This window comes from Castanea sativa, chromosome 1 (genome assembly GCF_040712315.1).
Source record: "Castanea sativa cultivar Marrone di Chiusa Pesio chromosome 1, ASM4071231v1".
Taxonomy (NCBI): domain Eukaryota; kingdom Viridiplantae; phylum Streptophyta; class Magnoliopsida; order Fagales; family Fagaceae; genus Castanea; species Castanea sativa.
The window spans coordinates 81,309,054-81,321,082 of record NC_134013.1 but is presented as its reverse complement, the minus strand read 5'-3'; the positions used below and the strand labels follow the sequence as shown (position 1 = coordinate 81,321,082).

The following is a 12,029-nucleotide window of genomic DNA, read 5'->3' as shown; positions in this document are numbered from 1 at the left end:
GAAATTCATCTGGATCTCTAAGCATAAAGAGAAGCTAGTCTATAAAGTGCCGAACCTGTAAGCCCCCACACTAGACAATTTTTTAGGGTTTAATGATCCTCTCAATCTTAATTCCTTACCATATACTAATTAACTAATGCAAACTTCTGGTGTACATCATCTTCTTCAAAAAGAAGACCTAGAAAAGCCTATAATGCGTACATTCTATCAAATGGTAAAGAATCAAATGCATAAAAAAAATAATCAGGACCTCTTAATGGGCTCCACGAAAAGGAAGATGGGCTTCCTATTGGACCCTTAAGTACCCATTCTAACATATATCATAGTTTTTACAGAGCATTCTAAAATGGGTTCCCCAAATTGATCTGCCTATATAGTCATTTGTATGACATGCAATTTATATGACCTATGTTGACTAACTCAAGCTCCTATACATTGTTAATTAATCATTTTTGTTCATATATGATATAATACAAGAAGTTGGAATCCGAGAAGGTTTAGACCAATAATAGGGAATTAGGTGGTAAGAGATAACCTTATCAAATTGTTAATTAAATAACAATGTTTGATTAACAAAAGAGAATTCTTTTGGGTTTATATTAAGGGATAAAATCATTCAACCAATCTTGATGGGCTTAAGTGCGGTTGTATCAATCATTAACACTATGACAGTAGGCTGAGATACAATCATACAATGGGCAAATAAATATTAGCTTAGGTGACAAAAAGTTGTGCTAGGGCTTTTTGAGTTCGAGAAATTTCATCATCAAACATTGTCTATAGTCTGAAAGAAAATTCCAAATTGGTGTGAAGAGTAAAAAAGCAAAAGGGAATGAGTTTCAAAGTAATGTTTTATTGCTGGAGCTTAATTAAGCAAGAGTTTGACTAATTGTAAAGCTAATCCTAATTAAAGGTTTAACACGATTACTCTGCGTAAGCAAAGATTGACTTCTTAAGCATGCGCACGAAAACGCACATAATGAACTGTTTTTGCAGTTGTCAGTAGCATCATTGTGCCTAAAAGGTGTTGGTGAACAAACATAATTAGCTAAAGAAATCTCCGTCTTGATGATCAGAAAAAGGTGATGATGGTATTATATTTGTCATTTGTATTGAAATAAAAATAGCATCACAAATAATAGAGTCTACAAGACACGTAAATTTCATTTTTAGTTTTTAAAGATTTTATGATTATTTGATGACCAGGCATGTATGAATATTGGAATATACTATTCTATATGATTGGAATATACTATTCTTTAGTGTCCACTTTACAATGCTTTCAAAATATTATCAAATTGAAAATGATTTTTCAATACAACAAATTAATGATAAAAAGGTAAATTACAAAATTCAAAATTGAAATTGAAATTGAAATTCAAAATCCATAATATGAATTCACATTTAGCATAAACCATAAATACTTGCTGTGTTACAAATTAAAAGAAAAAAAAAAGAAATATATATATATATATATATATATATATATATATATATAGAGAGAGAGAGAGAGAGAGAGAGAGAGAGAGAGAGAGAAGGGTCTTTAAACATGTGTGTATAGTGCATGTGAATAGATTAATATATTTGATAATGCATAAAATAATTAGTGAGTGAATCGTTCACACACGCAACAACTAAAGGTACCTAAAGAGTGAAAGGTGAAGAACTTACAGAGAGCATCAGTGGGGTGCTGGCCAAAGAGCCTTTGAAAGTTAAGTTAATAATTGAATGATCTCTAATAACTTAAGAGTATGAGAGCTAGGGAATTTCATGTTCCTTGGAGAAGAGGAGACTTGGTGCTTATATAGTGGTGTAAGGTTGACTAAGATCCCATGAACGTAGGATCTTCCTTATAGGGATGATACAAATGTTAATTTTTTGAGATCTTTGGGCTTAATTTCCCATATTTGGAGAATACGAGTATGTGGAATGATTTTTGGACGTGGTGTGCAAGTTCTTTCCATATGGGGATGTAGGAGTGGAAAACACATAAATGGTGTGGGACTAAGTACTTGGATTCGTCAGTACATATACAATTGTCATGGCCACAGGATGACAGACGAGTCATGCTTGCTTTCTTAGGTCCCTAAAGGCTTGGAAGGCATGGCGATCCGTTTGGAGACCGACGATGCTTGAGCAACCCTGACGACTTAAATGGAGTTCTGATTAGGTACACAAGGCGACTCACGTGTGGGTGATCGACAATGCCTTTAGAGGCGGAAGATCCTTTAGTGGTCGAAGACCCCTTAGAGGCCGAAGACTCTAGGGTGTTAGTCGAGTTTTTAGGAGTTGAAAATATTCCATATCAATATTTATTTATTTTCTTTTTTGTATTTCATTTGAGTCTTAATTGTATTTTTTGAAAAGGCTAAAAAGGTGAACATGAAATATTCATAAATTTTTATGACTTTTCTTTTTTTTTTTTTTGAGAATCTTATATGACTCATTTTGTTCTAAATATCTTTAAGACTATCGATTGTTGCTGTTTGGTTTCTATAATATTAATCATTGTAATTTTGCTTATTCTTGCTTAACTTACCAATCACATGAGAAACATGCGATAAGAATGAAAAATCATCCTTAAATCATGATATTTGAATTACTAAATATTATAAAACAAAATAAAACTATTTCATTTTTTGTGATAGTCCTCTCAAAATTGTCTTGTAAGAACTGTGGCTAGAGTGCTTGATAATATGGTTATATTTTTTTTTCTTAAAAAAAAGAATTATAATCCAGGAAATGTATAATAGGAGACATTGGAGGAGGCTAAAATATATATTTCCTTTCATAGTAATTTCACTTTTAATAGAAAATAATTTCTTATTATCACTTTTACGTAATACAAGGATGAGGATGCTTGGATTGTCTGGTCCTGCTTGCTTTTGTAAACTATTATACTTTTGTGTATTACATTTCATGATATTTAATTGTCATTTGATATTTTGTAAATAATTATTTCATATCTTAGCTTATAAAAGTTTTTTTTTATTATTTTAAATTATAGGTTAATAAGAAGATTAATGTGAGGTTAACCCTAAATCCCAGTAAATTTTGTGCCCTGCTTAGCAACTAATGTGCTCGTTTTCAAATTTTGGTGAACTGACGAAGGCACTTCTGTATCAGTGGGTGGAAAGCATCATATTTGATCTTACTAGCAAATTTGTGGATAAGAGGATTGCTTCGTAACCCAATCTTTCATTGTTCCTTCAGAAAAATAAATCATTTCATTTTAAAAAGTATGTATTTTTTATTTATTACCAAAAAAAATAAAATAAATACTATTTTCTTTTTGGGTTACACCTGTCTCTCTCTTCTTTATCTTTGTGCTTTTTGGGTTCCACCTATCTCTCTCTTCTTTCTCTCTGTTCTTCTACTTCGACCTATATATTCTTATTATTATTAAATTAGGACTTAAAATTATCAACAATGGAATAGATAATTTTTTTTTAAAAAAATCATAGTAATGGATTCTTTTTTTTTGAGTTTTAAAATATGAAAAATGATATATTCACAACATTTTCACAACAAATTCTATGTAGCAAGTTGTTACATGTTGTTATTGATAAGATAGAAAAGTAATTTCAATAGTATGTTTAAATTAGAACCAATAACAATTATCCACCTATGATTTGTTGTAAAAATGTTATAAAAATATTGTGGACATGACAACTCTCAATATATATGAAGTATGACTTATAAATTCATGTTGTGGTAATGGAAGTAAGTGGCGGAGCCCAAAAAAAAAAAATCTTTTCAGGGCCAAGCTAAATATATAATAAAAAATTAAATCCATAAAATAACACATATATAAAATATTTATTTATTTCTTATAATAAAAATAATATATAATAAAATTACTTATAAAAAAATACATTATAATTTAATAAGCTATATATGATATAGTAGTAATTATAAGAATAAAAATGGCATCAGTCAACTATATAAATGCATTACATGCTTTTAGCAAAAATCTAAGAGAGCATTATTGAAATTTACGTACAAAATTATTATTTGGAAAAGTCAAGGGGAATGGCCATTAGCAATGATCTTTAGAATGACACCTGCCTTCGTGACTTCGTCCGCGTGTTTGGATCATCCAAAAGTCAAAACGAGTTTGTAACAATGGTTTCAAAGTGAGGGCAACAGACAATAAACAAGTTTGGTCACAATTGTAAAACTACATACAGTAAAAGATCAAACAGAACGTTGGGCCTAGTCAAAATAAGGGGGCCCAAAACAACGTACCCTTTCCTACTTTGAATTTATCAGTTTCCTGTGCCTACTTTGGGTTATCAATTTTGAATTTCCTGTGCTACTTGGAAAAATTATGATATGCATCTCAACATTTCCTCAATTTTCTACAACTCTAATGAGCCACAATTCCCTCCGACATAGCCATTAGCAATGATCTTTTCCTCGATTTATTATTTTGCGTAACAATTACATACAATATCCCTTTCACATAAATGTAGGTAATTTACTAATTTTATCTCCAATTTTGAAGAGCCTAATACTTGATCTTGAGCCTACAACATATCACTTGGGCGGAGGGCACTTGTCATTACACCATAGTCCCAAAAAATAACTTAATTCTCTAATTATCTTGTACTAATTGAACATCTGTTAAAGATTTATATTCTTAATGGATGAGTAAAAAGTGAACAGGAATATGAAAAATATATTTCCATCTACGGTAAACTTGTGATTTGTATTATAATGTTGTGCATGCTATATATAGATGGTAGTCAATCAATCAATCAATTAATTTCACTATGTCACGTTGGTAAAACTGATTTGCAAACTGTTCTGGTTGGGCTTACAAGTGTTGAGCCGAATATATGCAATTTTTAAAGATAGGTGCTCATTGATATTTTATGTTTGTTTACTGAAACGCTTTTAAAGTTGAACAGAGATATTCAAATAAGACAAACAGCAGACAAAATTGGAATAACATTGCCTTAGGATTATATTTATAGGGCCACATGCACCACATTTTGGCCTCCAGACCCTAATGCCCATATGAACAAACAGGTCTGTCAGTGTTATTCATCACTCCACTTATAGGAATATGTGAAAGATGGCGGTGCTTTGGTTGTTTTAAGACTTTCATGGTGTCTCTAGTAAGATGTTTCCAATCTTGTGAAAGCAACAAACACAGATGTGTCAGTGAAAATCCCTTATTCTATAGTTTACATGGCAAACAAAAGTGCTAGATAAAGCCAAATTCATATTTCTGCAAAATCTACTGCATATTGTAGACACACTGTAATTGCTCATACATGTATCCCCATTATTCATCTGATTGCCAATTGACAAAGAAGATACAAACTTAAAAGTCCACCGACAAATTCCGTTTTGGGATATTTCTAACTAGTTACAATACAAATAGTCGTGATCATCCATTTATTATTGGTAATACTAGCCCATGGTGTATGAAGGAGTTGGTAAGTTGATAACAGTGGTCTTGACCTTGGTCATCATGTTAATGCTGTTCGTGATTCCTTGAGACCCAATTCCGCTATCCTTTATACCCTGTCAGCAAAGCATTTGTTTAGTGTGCATGGAGATAATGACCTTAATTAAGAAGAATGAAGTTTCAGAAAACAACATTTGGGTAAGTTTTTTGAGAGTTGGTTTACCTGGAAAGGAAAATGATCTGGTCCACGAGCCGGTGCTGAGTTTATCTGAACCGTCCCAGTCTCCATTGCATCACTGATCAACATTGCTTTGTTAATGTCCTTGGTGAAGACGCAACCCTGGGCATCATCCATGTGTCAAGTTTAAACCAATGTGAGGAGAGAGAGTAATCATAAATTATATGAAAAATATAGGAAGCTGATAATTCATTTTCAATAAGGTCCCTTTCCATGACTTATGATTGATGCAATGTCTCATAGCATACTAACCAGTAATATTAGAACAAGTACACACCCATTCAAGAGTAATACTCCCCAGTCCCCTCCAAAATTTAGTTTAATGATTAACACTAAATAATTACACATTAGTGAATTTTGAGTAGGGGTGTATGCAAAGATCGCTCTAACACTATCTGATGTACAGTTTTTGTTATTACCAAGAACACACATATGAATGATACTAAGAGCCAAATATAATCCACAATAGTTTTGTCATATTGGTGAGCTATGCATAATCTTTAATAAATAAATAAAAGGCATTCATTTTCTGCAAGCTCCAGACATAACCAGTGAGAGCTCCCTAATACCATTTCCCAGCTATCAACAAAATTACAAGGCAGTGATTGAATGGATCAAATGGCCTGTGCTTATATCAAGGAAAACAGGGCTGCACTAAATTGAATTTGATAGAATTTAACAAGTAATGAGAGTATAACACCACATTTTTCCCTTGACCACACACAGTAGAGGAAAAGTAGAACACCGATATCAGAAAATAAGAGAAATTTATACCTGGAGTCCAAAATTGCTAGCATTGCAATGGTGGATTCCTTCTTCTACAGAATTGATCCTAAGAACTGGCAGAACTGGTCCAAATGGTTCTTCCCATGCAATCCTCATATCAGGCCTTACATTATCTAACAACAAAGGCCAGATAAGGTTGCCCTCTCTTTTGTACTCTTGGCAAAATGTAGCTCCTTTTTCTTTAGCATCCTTAACCAATCCTTCAATGTAATTGGCAGATGACTCTGACACCACTGGAGTGATATCACAGTCATCCTCAGGTGGCCCAATGGTCAATTTTGCCACTTTAGCCTTCACTTTCTCAACCAAGGAATCAGCCACAGATTCCATCACCAAGACAACCTTAACTGCTGTGCATCTTTGGCCACTGTCAAAGATATTGGTAGAATAGAAGCATTTAAAAAGAATGTCTTATCAGCCACAATTTAGAAAATGTAGCAGAAACAATTAGACTCAATGTATTACTGAGAAGTAGATCATGAGACGTGGTTTCATAATGCTTCTATCCACCTTTTATTTGAATACAATAAACATCGAAAACTATGTTGAGAACAATTTCCATATGCCATTAAAATGGAGGAGAATGGCGTCCTTCAGAGATAGTTGTCAACACTGACTCTTTAAGACATAAACCAAATCCATACAAGCCACATTCATCTCACATTATGCATTATCTTGAATATTGTAATAATAGTTAGCAACATTATGATAAAACCTCATTTGCTAGTTGTTTTTTCTGCTAAAACAAATGGAAAATAATGAAGTTGGAGGAGCAAATAATGTTGTCAAATCAGAAATTGGTCTGATGTATAATGCACATTATAAAATTAATGATGCATGTATAGCCACCTTATATCTGAAAAATGACTTCCTGCAGACATTGGTAAAGAAGCTTTCCTTTGTTATTGAGAACATAGATTGTAGCTTGAAAAAAATTATCCCCTTTTGTGCATAAGTAAGAACAGCAATTGGAATTTCATGGAACCAGTCCGCGACTCTTCTTCTCTCTTACCAAATGCTACACTAAAAAGTATAAAGTAAGGACATTTACGGTAAATCCTTTCACCTGTAAGAAAAGCCCCCCTTTATTATGTTTGCTGCTACCAAATCTAGGTCAGCATCCTCAAGTACAATGCAGGCATCCTTTCCTCCCAATTCCATCTGAAGAGGAATCATGCCTGCCTTTTTTGAAATTGCAATTCCTGTGTCTCCACCAGTGAAGCTGAGCAAAGCAACAAAGCAAGTTAGGGATGACCAATTATAAACCATACAAGGGAAAGGAGAGATCTATTTAGTATGAAAGAAATTGAATTGGATTTACCTTATACAGTTCACCCCAGGATGCATAGTAAGGAAGTCTCCAATCTCAGAGCCTTTCCCAGTAACACAGTTTATAAGACCCTTGGGAAAACCAGCCAAGTGAAAGCAATGCACCATATGGAGACAAGAAACAGCACCCTGAAAGGAAGTTAAGGGTGAGATTAAGAGACTGAAACAATTCAGAAGGATTATAATGTTCAAGAAACATCCCTGGGTGTTGGATCCTCATACATAAGTGCAAATAGTCCTTTGTTTTTAACAAAGCAAACCATCTAATTTCGAATGATTTACTTCAGGTTACAGACAGGATCACTTTTTTATCTTAGTTTTTACGCATTTTTTGGCCATGACTTCAGTCTTTGGCACAGGTTCCCTTTGAAGGATAGAGATTTCCTCCTTCAAATGCTGTGGATATATTTACTTTTTCTAGACCTCTTCATTCAATTTCAGTAATGATGGTTGGCAATATAACTCATAATCTTATTCATAGGGTAAAGTACCTGAGTTGGAGGCTTGAGAACAATGGAGTTTCCAGCTATCAGTGCAGGAGCAATCTTTGACACAGCAAGGTTGACAGGATAGTTAAATGGGGGAATGGCTAAAACCACCCCAAGTGGAATCTGCAATACAATGCAAACATAATATGTAAACAAAGTCCAACTCAAAATCACAAGGATACATATATAAAATATATGTTATGTGTGTGCACCTGTTTGGAACAAGCATCATGTAGCTGTGCCATTATGGCAATCAGTCTATATTCATAAAACTAACAGGATTTGCCAAGCAGCTAGCTCACAGATGTAGAAGATACACCATTAGGTTGACGGTTAACACTTTCAGTTGTTCAGTACTTTTATTTCATATACTAGTTTACCACCCCCCCTGGAGCAATAAATAACTTTCTAGATAAAATTTTAATCTGTTATCATTCCCATATGCCCTCATATTTGCATTATTCTATCTTCAATGAACAGATGACTTGGAACCTCAGGGCAAGACATAGTTCTGGTTCTTATAGTTTTGCATTTTTCACATTTATGAGAAACATGTCCTTAATGTAAACCATAACCTTCTCCATTAGACTGTCATGGCCAATTTACTGTTTGCTGCATTATATGTAAGACCTTAATGGTACCCTGTATTTAAGATCTCATTAGCATTTTGTTTCTCCAAGTTATTTTTTTCTTTTTCTTATTTTATAAGTAAATTTTGACTTCAAGGAGGAGGGCCAAAAAGGAGATTAAAAATAGTGACCAGCCAATTGTACTACCTCTTGTGGCTTCCAAAGTTACCTTCTATTTCAGATAGATAATGAAAAAAAAAAACAAGAAAATTTTAGATAAGAATAGCCTGGAGAATATAAGAGTAGATTTTTTTTTTTTTTTTTCCTTGACTATCTAGCAATCAAATCAACCATAAATGAAATTGGCAGACTACAAAACAGAAAAAATTGAATGAATTAGGTGCTTTCTTGTGCAGTACTATGGGCAGACTACTATACCAGCGGTTTGTTGTAGAATCGTTGACAATATCACCAACGAAAGCAAAGACTAAAGAGAGGTTATGAAAAAATCTGTAACATATTATAGTTTTAAAAGATTGGGTTTTAGGTGAAATTGTATTAAAATATTGCCTTCTACCTACCCATATCTTATCTCCAATGTCATCAAATGGGACAAAAAAACGTCACCAATAAATAACAATGGCATGACACTTAACAATCTTTATAAATGCAAGGATGTATGCCAATAATACCATCACCAGAACAGTCTGTAAATTCCATATTGTGGGCTTATCATCATAGGACACACAGGAATCAACATGTGTTGGGTGAATTTTGACCTTACATGTAGTAAGCTTTTCATTTCCTGACATGCTCAGAAGCTCTACCAGATTTTGAAAACCGTGACAAACTTTTTTTTTTTTTTTTGACTCACATCATTTAATCAATTTAGTACCACCAGATTATCTATTTTCTGAGCCCATCATCTCATCTTGACTACCGGGGCTAGATGACCAAGTCTGAACAAAATTCCTTACTCCCGCATATCTCACTCATAATTTAAATTTATTATTTGGTAAGAAAAAACAACAATGTTACCGACACAATCTCTGTTTTAGTTTAATGCATTCCCAGTTTACCCAAAAAAAAAAGAAAAAATCACAAAACAACTTGTTGAGGCGAACATTGCTTTTACATGGTACCACCGCTGACACTACTTTTAGTGTGCAACAATTACAAGAAGTTGTGAAATTTATTGTAAGGCAAATAAGAAATTTCATAAGTAAGAATGGAAAATTTTACCTTAGAAGTGAGGCAGTACTTGGTTCTCTCATTTCCAGGGAAACTATCAGAGACCAAGAACTTTCCCTCCCCCAGAATCCTAACCCCTTCTTCAGCAGTGTAAGAAACCAGGTCCCCAGACCTCACAACCTTCATCAAATCCAAAAATTCACATCAATTACCTTCATAGTGATACCACAAAAACATGAAAATCAGAACATTATTGATACCTCAGTTACTGAATCTTTAGCTGGCTTTGCGATTTCTTTTACAAGGCATTCAGCAATTGGGGCTTTATGCTCTTTGAGGATAGCAGCTGCCTTGTGAAGGAGTTCTGCTCTCTTCCAAAGTGGAGTCTTTGCCCATAATTTCTGTGCAGTTTTTGCCAAATCCATGACCTTATTTACCTCTTCTTGTGAACAAGCTGTAGCAAAACCATAAAGCAGTTTGGTTACTATAAAAATTTGATCACAGAGAGTTTCATTATTTGCCAAAAAGAAAACAAATCCTCCATTCAACTGACTTGAACTCACAATTTACTCTGTTTCAGCAGGGAGTATAACATTTCTCCGAAGAAACCAGTTATGTCAAATCAAAATATGGTCAAGCTTATTGAGATTCACAATTCTAAAATTAAAACAAATTAATGTCATCAACTTAGTTATCACTTGGTAAATGGCACATAATTCTAAGTTTTTAGTTCAAACAAAGAGCTAGCTGGCTAGCACATGAACAAAAACCAACATTTCAAGTCTAAAAGAAAGATGATCATAATTGGTCACCTTGAACCTTGTACTGAGTCTTTCTTGTAGTTGGGTTGATGATAGCAACAGTTTTCCCAGAAGTTGACTTCTTCCACTCCCCATCTGCAAAGTACTTGTACACATGCTCTCCATCCAAAATCTCTGCAAACAACCCAGTCCCAGCCATAGTTTTAGTTTGTGAACAAAGAAATAAAGCAACTTCACAAACACCCTTTTAGATTCCACTCCCTTGAGAGTTGGAGAAGAGTGTAAGAATTTAAGAAGTGAAGGTGAGAGGAGTGAGGAGTGTCTGATGAGGTTCAAATTTGGTTCTGGTTTGGTAGGTATGTAATCTATCTATATATAAGAATAAGGTGAGCCACGCTTTGCCCTCTTCCATCAACTTGGGACCAACCAAAGCTGTGTTGTTAGTTAGGTGGTTCAAAGCGTGCCAAATAAGCGGTAATTACTTTCTTGAGTTCTTCTTTCTTTTTTTTCATCTTTTTTTTTGAGAAAAATCTTTTTTATCATGTTACACGCAATTATGACACCTAACAGTTATCTTTTTGTTGGTCTTATAATAGTTTGTCACGTGTATATTTTTGGTCACACTACCCATATTCTAATGTTAGTGCAAACACAATAATAATGAAAACTAACCTCTGTGCATACGTGTGAGTGCGTGCTCAGAGGCTCTTCTATTTTTGGGTAAAAGTTAATTTAAAGCATTTATTATAATTTGGAAGTACTACATTTTTCAATTACAAAAAAACCTAGAGATATGATGAATATTATGCATTAGTAGGTGAAATAATTTTCATCACACCCCTAGGTTTGTTTTGTGATTGGAAAATGCAGTACTCCCAAATTATAATAAATACTCTAAATTAACCCTTACCCAAAAAATAGAAGAGCCTCTGAGCACGCGTGTGAGCGCGTGCTCAGATTCTAGTATTCCGTAACTATTATCCATTTTTGCTAATTTTATTTATGCAATAATCAACGTATTATTGATTGGAAGATGATGCAATAATTTAGTATCAACCTTTAGGGGAGGAAAAAAAGATCCTCTGAATAAATCTTATAAATAGTACATATATTGAAAGTGCATAATAAAATTGTAACAATAAAACTACTTACAAAATACATGTGATGACCTTTACAAAAGCTATTATGAAGAAGTTGATGGATCAATGTTGAAAACTGAAATATTTACATCAAGTAAAACTGTAAAAT

The 12,029-nt window shown here is 33.6% G+C and overlaps 1 protein-coding gene across 1 annotated transcript; it reads right to left on the bottom strand.

The window, feature by feature from the left end:
- Positions 1-5,210: 5,210 nt before the first annotated feature.
- On the bottom strand, positions 5,211-11,246 carry LOC142615124 (NADP-dependent glyceraldehyde-3-phosphate dehydrogenase). Its single transcript, XM_075787824.1, has 9 exons — positions 10,833-11,246; positions 10,281-10,474; positions 10,072-10,200; positions 8,264-8,383; positions 7,765-7,901; positions 7,510-7,665; positions 6,432-6,810; positions 5,643-5,759; positions 5,211-5,535 (listed from the first exon to the last, which is right to left on the bottom strand). Exons 1-9 carry the CDS (start codon positions 10,978-10,980, stop codon positions 5,422-5,424), a joined length of 1,494 nt encoding a protein of 497 aa, XP_075643939.1. The 5' UTR covers positions 10,981-11,246; the 3' UTR covers positions 5,211-5,421.
- Between the last annotated feature and the right edge of the window lie 783 nt (positions 11,247-12,029).